The 14787-nt window shown below is 53.3% G+C and overlaps 9 protein-coding genes across 9 annotated transcripts; 1 reads left to right on the forward strand and 8 right to left on the reverse strand.

Moving 5' to 3' along the window:
- Window positions 1-500: 500 nt before the first annotated feature.
- On the forward strand, window positions 501-1244 carry LMH87_011544 (uncharacterized protein; the record flags this gene model as incomplete). Its single annotated transcript, XM_056200702.1, has 2 exons — window positions 501-611; window positions 675-1244. 2 exons carry the CDS (start codon window positions 501-503, stop codon window positions 1242-1244), a joined length of 681 nt encoding a protein of 226 aa, XP_056052525.1.
- A 445-nt stretch (window positions 1245-1689) lies between these two features.
- Window positions 1690-3425, reverse strand: LMH87_011545 (uncharacterized protein; the record flags this gene model as incomplete). Its single annotated transcript, XM_056200703.1, has 8 exons — window positions 1690-1836; window positions 1908-1956; window positions 2022-2095; window positions 2196-2379; window positions 2592-2602; window positions 2682-2732; window positions 2862-2923; window positions 3380-3425. 8 exons carry the CDS (start codon window positions 3423-3425, stop codon window positions 1690-1692), a joined length of 624 nt encoding a protein of 207 aa, XP_056052526.1.
- A 389-nt stretch (window positions 3426-3814) lies between these two features.
- Window positions 3815-5703, reverse strand: LMH87_011546 (uncharacterized protein; the record flags this gene model as incomplete). Its single annotated transcript, XM_056200704.1, has 3 exons — window positions 3815-5334; window positions 5392-5533; window positions 5596-5703. The coding sequence occupies 3 exons, from the start codon at window positions 5701-5703 to the stop codon at window positions 3815-3817; spliced, it is 1770 nt and encodes a 589-aa protein (XP_056052527.1).
- Window positions 5704-6496: 793 nt separating this feature from the next.
- Window positions 6497-7798, reverse strand: LMH87_011547 (uncharacterized protein; the record flags this gene model as incomplete). Its single annotated transcript, XM_056200705.1, has 4 exons — window positions 6497-6532; window positions 6584-7000; window positions 7049-7521; window positions 7573-7798. 4 exons carry the CDS (start codon window positions 7796-7798, stop codon window positions 6497-6499), a joined length of 1152 nt encoding a protein of 383 aa, XP_056052528.1.
- An 837-nt stretch (window positions 7799-8635) lies between these two features.
- LMH87_011548 (uncharacterized protein) lies at window positions 8636-9367 on the reverse strand (the record flags this gene model as incomplete). Its single annotated transcript, XM_056200706.1, has 1 exon — window positions 8636-9367. The coding sequence occupies one exon, from the start codon at window positions 9365-9367 to the stop codon at window positions 8636-8638; it is 732 nt and encodes a 243-aa protein (XP_056052529.1).
- An 817-nt stretch (window positions 9368-10184) lies between these two features.
- On the reverse strand, window positions 10185-10866 carry LMH87_011549 (uncharacterized protein; the record flags this gene model as incomplete). The annotated part of the gene is made up of 4 exons (XM_056200708.1): window positions 10185-10231; window positions 10307-10611; window positions 10673-10725; window positions 10792-10866. 4 exons carry the CDS (start codon window positions 10864-10866, stop codon window positions 10185-10187), a joined length of 480 nt encoding a protein of 159 aa, XP_056052530.1.
- Window positions 10867-11529: 663 nt separating this feature from the next.
- On the reverse strand, window positions 11530-12289 carry LMH87_011550 (uncharacterized protein; the record flags this gene model as incomplete). The annotated part of the gene is made up of 3 exons (XM_056200709.1): window positions 11530-11924; window positions 11999-12014; window positions 12215-12289. 3 exons carry the CDS (start codon window positions 12287-12289, stop codon window positions 11530-11532), a joined length of 486 nt encoding a protein of 161 aa, XP_056052531.1.
- Window positions 12290-12524: 235 nt separating this feature from the next.
- Window positions 12525-13030, reverse strand: LMH87_011551 (uncharacterized protein; the record flags this gene model as incomplete). Its single annotated transcript, XM_056200710.1, has 2 exons — window positions 12525-12827; window positions 12884-13030. 2 exons carry the CDS (start codon window positions 13028-13030, stop codon window positions 12525-12527), a joined length of 450 nt encoding a protein of 149 aa, XP_056052532.1.
- Window positions 13031-13979: 949 nt separating this feature from the next.
- LMH87_011552 (uncharacterized protein) lies at window positions 13980-14774 on the reverse strand (the record flags this gene model as incomplete). The annotated part of the gene is made up of 3 exons (XM_056200711.1): window positions 13980-14318; window positions 14387-14641; window positions 14703-14774. 3 exons carry the CDS (start codon window positions 14772-14774, stop codon window positions 13980-13982), a joined length of 666 nt encoding a protein of 221 aa, XP_056052533.1.
- Window positions 14775-14787: the final 13 nt, after the last annotated feature.

Raw genomic sequence — 14787 nt, forward strand, 5'->3', positions numbered from 1 at the left:
ACTAGTATAAAGGACTAAGCATATGTATCAACATGCATCTTTTGATTCTTTTTATTAATTTTCTATTCATGTAATTACGTTTACCTTCTATGAGCTGTGTCTGGCTGGGCTGGGCTGCCGAGCTTGTAAAGCAATACTCCACGTGATTGGCCGAGGTATGCGCGCGCGCCGTCGTCAACCCCCCACCATACTCTGGACCAGCACAGCAAGCTCCCAAGCGTTCGGAACGACCGTGAACTGTGTCTTTGAGCGATTGCGAGCGTTGCGGAAACTGCAAGCACATAATAGAGAATCATTTGATCCATTCCCAGGAACCATACCCACGTCCTGCTGCCCCCGTCAGCGACCCTGACGCCGAGAGCCTCTTTTCCCCGCCACCTCCATTCCCATCGACGACATCACTCTACAAGCCGAGCTCCTCGAGACCTCAACACCTACGACTCAACGCAAAAACCTTTTTTTAAACCCCCTCTGCTCCAAAAGCAACCAGAACGGAAACCATGTCGGAAGCAACCTTTGCCAAGACGTTTCTCACCACGCTCGACGCGCGCCCGGCCAAGATCTCAGCGGACCACGTCGAAGATGCGCGCAACTTTCCCGCCCGTCCTCCCGTCTGTCCTCCCTTCTTCTCGATTTCCTTTTCCATCCACTAACCCGGCGAAAAAAAAATGCAGTACATCCTCCCCCGCATGCCCACCGAGATGAGCAAGCCCCAATCCAGCAGCGACACCGCCACCGGCGGCGGCGGCGGCGCCGTCCCGGGCCAGGAGCGCAGCGTGACGGTGACGCTGCGCTCGCTGCGCAACCCGCCCCTCGACATCAAGCTCGCCGCGCAGCCGCTCGGCACCTCGCTCCTCGACGTCAAGCAGGCCGTCGCCTCGCGCGCCCGCATCCCCGTCGACAAGCTCAAGATCCTCTACAACAAGCGGCCGCTCCCCGACAGCAAGATCCTCGGCGAGGTGCTCGGGGACGACTTCGCCAAGGCGGCCGTCGAGTTCAGCGTCATGGTGGTGGGCGGCGCGGCGGCGGTGCTGCAGCAGCAGCAGCCGATGGACGTGGACGACGAGGGGCGGAGGAGCGACAGGGTGCGGACGGCGAAGAAGGGCGAGGCGGCAGTGGAGCAGGACCAGTTCTGGGAGGACCTGAACGGGTTCCTGATGCAGAGGGTCAAGGACGAGGACACGGCGGCGGAGCTGACGACGGTGTTTAAGAATGCGTGGGAGTCGCACAAGGCGGCGCCGTAAGAAGGGGAAAGGAGATGGGGGCGAGGGCAAGGGGGAGTTGGTGCCTTGTATATATACTGAATCTTTCATGATCTGGCATTACGAAAAAAAAGAGATAAACGGCTTTATAGAATACACGAGTTTTGCTAATTCAGTATCCCAGCTGTGCTTGCCGGTGAAGAGAAGCTGGAGTAGTTACAGGAGCTTCGTGGCGTGTGAGTTGTGGTATAGGGCTCTGATTCACTCAATTTGCAACAGTTTTTTTATTCTTTGTTTCATTCATGGCCTAGACAGCTGTGATATATAACCTGCTAGTTTCCATCTTTTGTTTTTGGAGCCCATGTCTACAGACACGGATCCATCATCATTCTCCCCGAGTCTCGTCATCCGTTATGTGAAGCGTAGCGCGGGTGTGGAAATCTTTTGGGTGGGCGGCGTGGTAGTTCGTGAGGTTGACCATTTGCGCTTAGGAGGAGGCGGCAAGACCCTTGCTGACAGTCTTGAGGATGGTGTCGTACTCAATGTCGTCAGAGTCGTTGGCCTGGAGCTCGCTGGCAATGCCGGTGAGAGAACGCTTCAGGGCCTCCTTGGAGGAAGCGTAAATCATCTTGGGCTATTGGCCGAGGTTAGTTAGCTACGGTTACGGTGGTTGCGCGTGTGTCTAGCCGCGGTTTTCTCTCGTACCTGAACGCCGGCATCATCGGGAGACCAGGCGATGAAGACAATCTTGTTGCTAATGGCAAAGGATTAGCTGCTGCTGGCATGCTGCAAGGACTTGGTGCTGGAGCATCGACTTACCGGATACCGTCGCCGGTGGCGAGGCTGTACTCAAAGTCGTAGACGGCATAGCGGGGACCCTTGCCAACAGCACCCTATGCAACGAGGAAAGAAAAAAGCTCGTTAGTACAAGTGCAAAGAATGGTGGTGGCCAGTTTTCGGCGAAAGCGAGACGGGCGGGCGGTCAAAACTAACAGTCTTGGACTTGGAGGTGGCGTTGATGAGCTTCTCGCGGAAGTTCTCCCAGTCCTTGTCGTTGGAGGCATCCTCGACGACAATCTCCTTGAAGTCGTCGCTGAGCTTGTAGATGATGTACTTGTGCTTCTTGGAGAGCTTCAGGTCATTGTAGGCAGTGATGCACTCCTGGCTGACGGTAGCTCTGTGAAGCGGGGTGATATCGGGTTAGCAAGTTGGCATTGTCTTTTCTTATATTCCATGACAGCAGTGATAGGATGATTTGTCCGCCTCGGCGCAGCCTCGTCGCAACGTTTTTCGCGGGCAAAATCGCATATTCGCAGAGGCGGGGCAACGACAGGTCGGTGGAGGGGGGCGGGGGAGGACATTTGTATGGGAGGCAAGGTAAGGACGCACCCGGATTGAGACTATGAGTAGAAAATCTGTCAGCACTCGGAATGATTCGTGGATAGAGACTGGCGCGCGCTGGCGCATCATTGTACGTACCATGATGGCGGTGTTTGTGAGGTCGACGTGGCGTAAGGAGGAGGATGTGGTCTGAGAAAGAGGGGAGCTTGTCAGTTATTGCGCAACGAGGTACGTCTCGCCCGTAGCGGGGTTGTGCGGCAGCCAAAACGGGCAGCGGAAAAAAAAGAAGCTACGGCGGCGGGCGGAAAGGGAACCAACATGAGGAAGAAAAAGAGATCGCGATCGGGAATTGTCCTTTTTATCCGCGATGCAGAGTGTTGCTGTTGTTTAGGTACGTGAAAGGTGACAAAGAAGGAGAGTGCCAGCTTTTTGGGAGAGATGGCGTGGTGGTTTGGTGGGCATATATGAGAACCGGGGAGAGGGGCAGCAGCATGCGCCGGACGACGAAGCGTCGAGCAGGCCGCTGTATTTTTAGAGGTGGTTGTGCTGATAGCTGGATTTTAGCGCGCGCAGTGGCCCGACAGAGGCGGTCGGGACAGCTCGCTACAGCCTACCTACAGCCTACCTACAGCTGTCGGGCCCTGGAAAACGAAGAGCTGGCTTGGCTTGGTGGGGGTTGGCCGTGAGACGCCCCACGTGACGGTTCCCAGTGACGTCGGCGCTGCTGAGCCTCAACCACCAAGCTACTGGTCGCGACCGAGTCGTGCTCCAAATTGGCCCCGGACCATGGCATTATTCGCTCTGTCTTATAAGCTTGAAGCGATAAATAAACAAACAACCACAAAGGTTCAGAGTTTGATACACAATTGTAATAAGACTCATCTCTAAAAATACGCCACGTCCAAACCACAACCGCCTCTGTCAAACGATTGCCTGATGCCTTATCACCCACCTAGCCCTCATTATCTTGCTGCCTGACACAGGCTTCCGTCACTTCCGACTAGCTTGTTCTTGATTATTTCATGATGATTTTTGCTCATATTTTTGGTTCTACAATGAGGGCTAGCATAACTACTATACAATGGCTCTCTGCCATATAGCCGTCGAGATTGCGCCTTGCTGACGCTTCCTTCAGCTTCCAGACATAGAGGGGAGATTAAATAAAAAAACAAGGCCTGATCTAAAACACCCAATCCGTGCCCGGTATATTTTTGTTTCCGTTTTGTACAATGTCGCCCATTTTATTTTAGTTGCGCTTCAAATCTCGCATCTTACATCATGCCGCCCATGCCGCCCATACCGCCCATACCACCCATGCCGCCCATACCGCCAGCACCGCCGGGGCCCTTCTCCTCAGGGGCATCGACGATGGCGACCTCGGTAGTACCGAGCAGAGAGGCGACACCAGAGGCATCAATGAGACCAGTGCGGACAACCTTGAACGGGTCCAAAATACCAGCCGCAATCATGTCAACGTATTCGCCTTTGGAAGAGTCAAAGCCCTTGTTGAACTCGGCACCGTGCTCGTCAGTCAGTTTGCCGACAATGACGGAGCCCTCGAGGCCAGCGTTCTCAATGATGGTGCGGGCGGGGCGGGTGATGGCGTTCTTGACAATGGTGACACCAAGCTGCTGGTCAAAGTTGGCAACCTTGACGTCCTTGAGGGCGTTGCTGGAGGCCTTGATCAGGGCTGTACCACCACCAGGCAGGATGCCCTCCTCAACAGCAGCGCGGGTGGCGTTGAGAGCATCGACGAAGCGGTCCTTCTTCTCACCAACCTCAACCTCGGAGGAGCCGCCGACCTTGATGACGGCAACACCACCAGAGAGCTTGGCAAGACGCTCCTGGAGCTTCTCCTTCTCGTACTCAGAGGTGGTGGGGTCGGCCATGACGCCGCGGATCTGCTCGCAGCGCTGGGCAAGGGAGTCCTTGGAGCCCTCACCGTTGAGCATGATGGTGTCCTCCTTGGTGATGGTAATGGAGCCGGTGGAGCCGAGCATGTCAGCGGTGGCCTTCTCCAGCTTAATGTCGAGCTCATCGCTGAAGACGGTGGCGTTGGTCAGGATACCAATGTCGCCGAGGATGGACTTGCGGTTGTCACCGAAGCCAGGGGCCTTGACGGCAGCGACCTGGAGCTGGCCGCGGAGCTTGTTGAGAATGCAGACGGCCAGAGCCTCACCATCAATGTCCTCGGCAATGATGACAAGAGGGCGGCGCTGCTGGGTAGAGACCTCAAGAGCGGGAATGATGTCCTGGACAGCAGAGATCTTCTTCTCAGACAGGAGGATAAGGGGGTTCTCAAACTCGACCTTTTGGGCCTTGGCATCGGTGATGAAGTAGGGGGAGATGAAACCGCGGTCGAAGCGCATACCCTCGGTGACCTCAAGCTCGTCCTGGAGAGTTTTGCCCTCCTTGACGGTGATGACACCCTCCTTGCCAACCTTTTCCATGGCGCTGGCAATCATCTTGCCGACGTGCTGGTCGCCGTTGGCAGAGATGGTGGCGACCTGAGCAATCTCCTCGCTGGTGGTAATGTCACGCTTGTTCTTCTGGAGGTATTCGACGACGCTGTCGACGGCAGCCTGGATACCGCGGCGGAGATCCATGGGGTTGCAGCCGGCGGCAACGTTCTTGACGGTCTCGGAGAAGATGGCACGGGCGAGAACGGTGGCGGTGGTAGTACCGTCACCGGCAACCTCGTTGGTCTTGGAGGCGACGTCCTGGAGGAGCTTGGCACCGAGGTTCTCGAACTTGTCCTTCAGGGTAACGGCGCGAGCGACGGTGACACCATCTATGAGGAGTTAGCTGGAATCCTTGGGATTTTGCGACCGAAAGAAGTATTGCCTACCCTTGGTAATCTTGGGAGAGCCGAAGCTGGACTCAATTAGAACATTGCGGCCCTTGGGACCGAGAGTAGTGGCAACGGCCTTGGCGAGGGTGTCGACACCAGCCAGGAGAGCGGCACGGCCCTCAACACCGAACTTGATCTCCTATTATTCCGCGTATCAGTAACCAATCGAGTCCTCCTCGCCGTGTTCAGAGCGCCACCAACCTTGTGAGCGAAGCGAAGCTGTTGGCTGAGGCCAGCGCCAGCTCGGAACTTGGTGGAAGCAGAGGCGAGAGCAGAAGCTCGGCTCCGGGAGCTCAGTGCGCGTTGCATCGTGTATGTGTGTATGTGGAAGATGGAAAGAAGAAGAAAGGGTATATAGTATTACAATGCGGCACAAGAAATAGTACAACGACTCCGGGGGATTGAAGATGGAGTGTGACGGTGGGAATGGATTGCAAAAGGGCTTGGGGTAGAAGGGGAAAAGAAGAGTAAGGGTGATGTCCTGCCAGCTGCAGCCCCAAAAAAAATTGTCGCGGCGAGCGTCGGCAAAACACCGTCGTGCTCCAAGTTGCGCTAGTCCCAATCAGGTCTAGCCAGGACTCCAGACTAATTCTACATTCTTCCAGCGGCGTCTGAGACGTAGCCGGCCAGTAGCTTCACATGGCAGCGGGTGATGAACCGAAAAAAAGCGCTGCAGAAGTTTCTCTTGAGCTTCATTATCATTGCAATGCTATCCTTGTCATAATTCGTTCTGTGTTCCCAATCGCCCTGCGGCATACGGCCGCTCCTATTCCTAGCCCAACTGCGCGAGTCAGTGAGCTCTACCAGAGCTCTCAGCAATCCCAGTGTATCGGTACCTCGTCCGTGTCTGTTTTGCATCTCGAATCGGTATCGTCTTTCGCAAGTAGCCAACTTTTCAAATCCTGCAAGATCATATCGAAAGAAAAATATAATACAAAGAGAAAAAAAAATTCCCCAGTCGGTGGTATCGACGGCAGCAATCCCGATGCCTGCAAAATAAAACTACAAGGAATATAATAGTACAAGTGAAGTGGTGCTATTTCTTCTCGAACGAGGAAATAGCCGGTTGAAGCAACTGTAGCAAGTAACTGCGATCTGCTTGTCAGAAGCTTCCCGTCATCGCCGCGTTGTCATGAATCTGCGATGCGCCGATTAGCATGGCCAGGCCGTAAGATAGTTTAATACGTACATCTCCGACTTGGCAGGCTTCGTCGAAATTCTCGTTCACTGTCATGGCAGGCGAATCATCTTCCTGTTTTAATTCTCCCAGGATTTGTGAGCAGTTGGTCGGCATCCCATGCTCTTCCGGGTGCGCAGCAAAAGACTCTTCAGTCGAAAACATGGAGTAATTTGTCGGCATGGTGAAGTAGCCAGAGAATGAGGTATGGAAGCCCGAGTGCTGTTTGACATATGGGTAGACACCCATCGGAGAATATTGAGGCCATGGAGCTTCTTGCCATTGGCCGTGTGTGCTGGGTGCTGAGGTAGGCGCAGATCCAACCGACGTGACAGTGTCGAAGGATCGAGTCAAGAGAGGGTTCTCCAGCTCGTCGATTTCAGATCTCTGCTGCCTGGTGGGAGAGCAGAAACTGCTTTGGGGAGACCACTGCAATGCCTCAGCTGGTGCGACAGAAATCAATGTTGGGGCACTTACACTCTGCTCAAATCGGCGAAGGCTATTGGTAACAGACTCATCGGTGGTGCTAGGGGGACCACTGAAGAATCGCGGCTGTGGCATGCGCGTGGGACTGGGCGATTCCGGTGTGAAATCGTCTTCATCGCCAGAATGCTGGAAAGAGTCTGGGAGGTTGAACCTCAGGTCATCGTACTTTTCGTCGAAGCGAACAGGGCGAGTGGTGTCTTTATCTTCGCCGTCCGGGTCAAGACGCACAAATCCGCGAATACTTGGGTCAACACCAGAGTTGGAGCTTGGCTTTTGACAGACTGGGGGCACAAGGTGTCCCTCTCTTATCAACTCCTTCCTCACGCGATTCAGGTGCTGCACAATGGCAGCCCCGGAGGAGCCAGGGTGGAGGCGGTGGGCGATAGAATCCCAGGGCAGAACAATTTTGTGTCTGGTACATTCGAAGTGAAGATGCAATAGTAGCTTTTCGGCCATTCGGGGTCCTGCCGGAAGTCAGTATTTGATCAAGACACCAGCGGTTCAAAGCTACTTACGTCCCCACATGATGAGGCTGCGGCCAACCACTCGACCATTGTTGCGTTTCTGCTCATCTGTCGGGAGGGTGTGCGAATAAGATGAGTCTCTGGTATGATTCGGAGTTCGCTGTACTAAAGTGGCGGCGGAATCGCTGTCCTTGAAGGCTTTTGATTGGGAGCGGCGATCCTGCGCTGGAGAGCGGCCCGTCTTGGACGGGGTTTTCTTCACGGGTGTGACACCCATGATGTGGATTTGCGAGTCAATTGGTGGCAGTCTGGGTAATCAAAGCGCTGTTAGATCAATTGATTTGTAGCCACAGGACATGTAAGCGGTCATGTCTGCGCTCGGAGCTTACATATCAGTGAAAAGAAGGCGTATGTCGCGCAGTTCCTGATGCGTGGAGATTGAGCAGGAGGTCTTTTTTTGCAAAATTGGTAAACAAATGGCAATTCTGAAAGGTGCGAGGGGTAGATTCAACGAGAAAACCAAAGCTTTTTAGCAACCAAACGCAGCGACACCCGAAACAAACTGCAGGTGACGAACTCGACGAGGGACAGCAACCAAGATATTATTCTTTCTCTTGTCAATAACACGCCAAGATTGTGGAAGTCAAAAATCAGCTACCGGAAAAAAGAGATGGCTAGGAAATGCAGAGATGCCTGGTTGCCAGGGCAAATGCGTTTGAACGGCCGGCCGGCAGAGGCAGACCGTTGCCAGCTGGCAGAGGGTGGAGAAGAGAGGCTGGTGCTGGTGAGGGGTGTGAATGGTTGTTGTTCTGAGAAACGGCGCGGAGGAAAGGGTGCTGCCAGTAATTCAACATGGTCAAAACAAAGGCAGGTAGCTGACCATGTTCGCCCTGCCCTTGATACATTATAGGGTGGGTTTGGCGGTATGCAGAATGCTGGGCGAGTCGCCAACTTTGTTGTCGTCATCACGAGTCTAGCAGTTTTGCAGAGTGGCACTTGGCACGAAAGAAAGGATTGTATGTGATCTAGTTTTTTGCAATCATGATGAAGCACTGTATTAATTCTGTAAAGTTGACGCCTGAATCCCACGCAATAAAGTATCCTTCTCCGGCTCTCAGTCCCTGGCTCCTCCAGCCCTCCATTTGGACATCATGTAGCTGACCAATCGTGGCTTCCTTGACTTTATTTGCGACTGCCGGTGCTTTTTTGAACTTCGAGACTTGAAGCAAAATTGTGGCTGGATATTGGAATGTCGTTCGTGCTGATGCGAAGCAGATGACGCGGGTCTGGAGAGGACGCGCTGATCGTAGAGTCCATTGGCCCTTTGCATAGAATTTGTTGTGTTTGAAAGCTGGTTGGCGAGCGCAGAGATTATCTCTAGGTGGTTGGATGTGGCAACGGAGATATTTTGCAGAGTGCGAAGTTGCGCGTTGATTTGCTGCTCCAAGCGACCGACTTGGCAGTCCAGGTCAGTATTTTCGGAATCGAATCGCCGAATGTTGAGTCTCAAGGGTCCCATAGCTTCAGCCAGTTTCTGTTCAATGACTTGCTCGATGATGGTGTAGATGGTCTCGGATGCGTGGGACAAGTCGTGCTGCGCGCTCTGCGGCTCGGGCTCGGAAGGACCAAAGCGAAAGCTCTGCGGCGAATCATGATACTGCGGCAGTTCGTGATGCTGCGTGGAAGTAAAACATCGCGTAGAAATTGGCGTCGGCAGTGTCGCTTTGCTCGACTTGGGCGACTCGGGGGGTGTAAGCAGGCCAGAGCCGCTCGGCGGCTGTGCAGACAGGTTGAAGCGCGCGTTGGGCAGCACGAAGCCATCGTGGTCATCCGCGAAAGAAGGCATGACTGCTGGAATTATTCGAAGAATTGTTTCTTTTGCAGAGGAAGCTCAAGATGCGTAAATTACTGGAGTTGAAGATGCCAGAAAAGAAGGCCTCGCGCATCGTCGGAGGCGACATCATCTTGTATATATCCCTTGTTCTGCCCACCGCCTCTTTGTTTGAAGCACAAGAATGCAAATAATACAACAATACCATTGATGCTTGCCTCCCCCATTCCGCGTCACCGATTCGGGCATCCTATTGTCCCTTCGCAGCGCTATTCACAAGTGACTCGGCGGATGGGGCCGTGCTGCAGGCACCTGGTCCCATTGACCGGCCGCCGTTCCCACGGACGAATAGCTACCAGAAATTTTGTGCTTTTCCGTGCCGGCATAATGACAAGTTCTTTGATTCGAATTTACTTATGCAACGTTACAGTTTGTGGCATTGCAGGGTGCGATGACGGCAGGGGGGAAGCTCCTTGACTGATTGATCTCGACTGTCAGATTGACGAGCCTTTAATTATTTTTTCCAACTCAAACTGCCCTGCTCCTTTGCCTTGCGATCCATGTTCCACGAAGTAAAACAAAAGAGCTCAAAAATAAAGGAGTGCGTTTCGCGCCAAAAAAACAAAGATCCAGATTTTCTGCTTTTCCATTGTTCTTCTTTCTCTCCATTGTTGCTCTTCTTTCCATTATTCCTCTTAATTTCCATTATTCCTCTTAATTTCCATTGCTCCCGTAGACGAAATTCAGTTGCAAAACCCCCTTCCTCATTTTCCCCTCGTGACTTGTGTCAACGCTTCAGCGGCCGGCGGCCGGGTCTCGCAGACTGGGCATTCTAGGCTTCTTCAGCCTTGACATTCTCGTTCAGCTCCTCTGGGAAATCTGGATTGGCCTTGTGTTAGCAGATTTTTACCACGGAAGAGCGCTGCATTCTGCTGGGGGTTTGATCTGTAGTACCGGAAAGGGGAGAATCGGACTCGGCCTCGGCCTTGATGTCCCGGTCCGCGACGTCGTCCTCCTCCGCCTCAGCCTTGACTTTGGTCTTCTTGGCATGCGGAGCAGCCTTGGCCTTCTTCAAGGCCGGGGCCTTGGGAGTGGCGGCCGTATCGGGTGCCTTGCGCTTCTTAGCCGTTGACTTGGTGGGCTCTTCGTCGTCGTCGTCATTGGCGGCGGCGGCGGCGAGGGCGGCGGGAGAAGCGCCGCAGCACTTGCCGCTGTTAGTAACGCCGGCGGACTTGAGGAGACGCTCGTATCTCTTGCCACTGCGAAAACTATTAGACGAGTCTGTAAAGTTGGAAGCTGAGAGGCGACTGAATCACTTACGCGGCGCCCTTGGACACAATGTCGAGCTCTTTGGCAACGAGGTCAAAGTTGGGCTACTCATGGGTTAGCAAAAAAGAGATTGCACGTAGGATTGGAGCCCCTTGGATTGGAATTCTTACCTTTCCGTTGGTGCTGTGGTTGATGCATGCCACAAGGAAGCGGACGTTTTCCTTCGGGTCAGTCTTGTTAGACATGGTGTCGTTGGCGGAATCAGTAGCTGTGGATGCAGGGATAAAGAGATGATGATGGTAGAGGAGGGGAACTAGGCGCAAGTATTCTGGAATGTATTGTCAAGATCAAGTCAGACGCAGAGTGTTGTGTCCCAGGGCAGAGTTTGTCGAAGCAGAGGAATCCGAGGGCGGAATGGTCCGTGAGAGCAACTCGGCCAGGCAGCCACGGGGTCAGGTGAAAATAGATTATAATGGGAGACTGAAAGCGGTGTGCTGCGCAAACGAAGGTGACTCTTCTCATGAGACGGTGAAAATTTGTGAGGCGGGGGTGCTGTCGAGATGCGGACCAGGCGTCGTGAAAGTGAAAGTGAAAGTGAAGGGCGGATCGCGGAGCATCTGAGCAAACGGACGCAGCTATGCCCAAAGAGGTATACTCTACGATGTATAATTTACTGATGTGGTGTAATTGAGCTTGCTGAATCTGGGCTGTAGTTGTCTTGGTCGTCGTCATGAGTTTCCAGTCTTGATTAATTGCCTGCTCTGCCTCGAGGTAGCACTTGATGCGTTCTGTAGATCGCCGGCGCTTATAGCTCTCTTCCCAAATACAGCAAATAGTCCAAATCATTCCCGATTTCTCGTAGACTTCATGACTTCATCAAAATCAATGATCCATCACAGAAGACATTTTCAGAACTCTCCGTCATCAAACTCCTCCTTCACAGCCGCAACTGGCTTCTCGTCCAGCTCCTCATCCTCATCCTCCGCAATGGCCTTCTTCTTTCTGCCACCGCTTCTCTTGACAACCTTGGACGGGCTTGCCTTTACTTTCTTCGGGGTCGATGGGGCGCTGTTGCCGTCACCGCCGCCGCCACTCTTGCTGTTCCAGCCGAGACGGACGGTCATCTGGCGGTAGCGCTCCTTGATGGACTTGGCGTTGCCGAGCGAGGCCGCGCTGGCGGCGGCGTCCCAGTCGACATCAGGCTTGCTGTTCATGTTGGCAAAGATGGCCTTGAGGATGCGCATCTCGCCGTCGGTGGGTGTGATTTTCTCGTCGTTGGTCATGCTGAGAGTAGGCGGTTGCTCTAGGAAGACGGCAAGAAATTAGTTTCCATAATTGTAGAAGTTTTTTTTTGTTTGTTTTACTGAATGAACATACTGCGATGCAATGAAAACTTGGTGTACAGAAATCGCAAGAAGAATCACGAGGGGGGATGATGTTGTAGGTGGAAAGGTTCAGCTGTGCGTAGCTTGGGGAACGAGTGAGGTGATGGTGTTGGTGTAAGTGGCAAGCGGGAAGGCTGGGTCGCAAGGCGTAGGTAAATATGGCATTGAATCACACGAGGGAGAAGAAACCTTGTTATTATTATTTTACAAGGCAGAAGCGGTGGCAGTGAATGTCCGGGAGCTTGGCAGCTTGCAGCAACCTCGTGGGCCAGGCATGGCACATACCTGGCTACGCGCGGCTAGTCACATTTGTGGACAACGGCACGAGGGACGTGGCAATCATTTCTCGTAATCTTTGCTATTGTCTACCACAAACGCAGTAGATTCGTGATACAAACTCCAAGTCTGATTCTGAGCAAATGTTAAATAAAATACTATCCATACGCGTTCATCCAGACCGTTCGTAGGACCGCCATCATGGTGGCCAGCCTCTTTTCAATATCCAGGATGCATTGCCCTCAAAATAGGATGAATCCGTCGCTGGGCTTCTCACTCTTGACTTCGACCCAGTCAGCCTCTCCCTTGATGGCCGATCCGGGCGGCGTTTCGCTCTTCTCCTTGGCCCCGCGCGGCAGCTCTTCCTCGTCGTCCTCATCGGTCTCGGCCTTTTTGACCTTGCGGCCACGGCCACCGCTGCCGGGTGCCTTGCGGGACTTGGTCACCTTGGTAGGAGTCGAGGGTATGTCGCCGGCAATGCCGGTCTTCTTGCTGGGGCTGTTGGCATCGAGACCATATTTTCTCTTGATCTGGCCGAAGCGAACCTGCGAGAGTGCATGTGTCAGTCAGTGGTTTAGTAGCTTTGGCTGCGGAGGACTACCTTGGCAACGCCGGAATTCTTGAAGCCAGAACTCTCGGCGACGGCGTCCCAGTCAATGTCGCCCTTGTTCTTCATGTGCTGGACAATGTTGAAGAAGAAGATGGCTTCGGACGGGGTAGGGCCCTGCTTTCCGGTTTCGTCGGCCATGGTTGCTGTTGCGGTGGTGTTAGCGGCGTGGATGGCAGCGAGGGAGGGGGTGAGCTTCAAGCAGACGAAGTTTCAGACAATAGAACTGTGGAGGAGGCCTACTTGAACTGAGATAGTTTTTCCTGGAGAGGAAAATGGGTAAAAGCAGAAAAAGTGCGGTGGTGGATTTGCCTGAAAGATTGTTGCAGAGGAACAATGGGAGAGTTGAGGTGGTGCAGGTGATTCGGTGCAGGCGATGTGCAAGAAAAGAAAGGGATTAACAAGGTACTGTTATAAAAGGAGAAAACAGTCCGCAGGCTGTCAAGAAGTAGTGAAGAGTGAAAGAGGTGGCCTCGTCTGCAGATGAGAGTTCTGTGCAGGGTGCTGAGTTAATGAACCGGAAGTGAGGTGCATCTCTTAGGCACGGCGGTCAAGTCACCAAAGCCCCAGCCACCAGGCACAGGAGTCGTGAAAGGGATTTACCATCACGTTTTATAAGAAAATGTAATCGCAAGGCTCAATATGGTGGTCTGATTTAAGCAGAAAATGAAGGATAAAAATCGAATATTGTACATTTCTTTTGTTTCCTGCGCGGGCCAAAAAGCTAATCCTAAAAACGCCAGGTTTTCCATAATAAATAACGCCGCTACCCAGAAAGATGGACTGCGACCCGGTGTCGGCTGAGCATCTAAAAGAGATGGGCAGTCTGGCAGGCCGAGGGCAAATCGCATCGGTGCGCATGTTTTTGTGGTTTTGTCATTAGGTCGTAACAAGAAAAATAGCCTGAAGAGGAGCAACCAACGTCTGTCTAAAACAGCAGCAGCAGCGGCAAGCAAGCACCTTTTTACCTCTTTATATTACATCAAATCTCCGTAGCTCGTTCCTCTTGGGGGAATATTGTCGTGGTGAGAGAAGTGTCATCGCTTCACCTCATCGCATTATTTGTGATCGAAGGAATCATGGGGTATCATTAAAAGTGTCCGTCTTGGAAGTGATCGTTCCAGAGAGACTGGGTGGCACTGAGATCGTTCTGACTGGAGAGATCAAAGGTGCCGCCAGGCCCGAAGCTGCTCAGGTCGATGGCAGCTTCAAAGGCAGAAAAGTCGGGAGAGCCCTCGAGGCCAGGCTCCTGCTTCAGAAAGTCGGGGCTCGCATCGAGGCTGTAGCCGGGATGCTGCGGGATTTGATGGATCGCCGACGGATTGAGAGACAGGGGCTGGGTCATGTCGTCGCTGCAAGGAGTCATGAATCGCGGGTTGTCGAAGTCGTCGCCAAGGTCGCCCATGTACGGGGAGACGTCTGGGGTGAACTGCAAAGGACAATGTGTTGGCAAAGGGCTGTTCATGGGGTCCGCGTTGACTGCTCGCTCAAACATACCTGAGGATACGATGCCAAGCTGACGCTCGACTCTGACTTGACGATGATGTCTTTCTTGGTGTGGGAGTCCCTGCGGGAAGAAGAAGAAGAAGAAGACTTCGAGACCTTGCTCAACTTTTCGCCCGAGCTGCGCCTCTTAGTGGGCTCGTGACCAGTAATCGTGGAGCGGAAGCGAGAGTATCTCATTCTGGCGGCATGGCCATTCGTAATGGGCTGCAGGAGAACGGGGTCGTTGGCAACAAGGTTCCAGTCGATCTGGTGAGAGATAAGTTAGCGGAGTGCACGAGAGGTGTTGCAGGAAGTGGCCACTACTCACATCCTTCAGGTTCTTTTGCTTGAGAATGGCAAAGAGAAACCGAGCCATGGCATTGTCCGCGTTGGAAGTCATGATGACGAGGACT

Source organism: Akanthomyces muscarius, chromosome 4 (genome assembly GCF_028009165.1).
Source record: "Akanthomyces muscarius strain Ve6 chromosome 4, whole genome shotgun sequence".
In the NCBI taxonomy this organism is placed as follows: Eukaryota; Fungi; Ascomycota; class Sordariomycetes; order Hypocreales; family Cordycipitaceae; genus Akanthomyces; species Akanthomyces muscarius.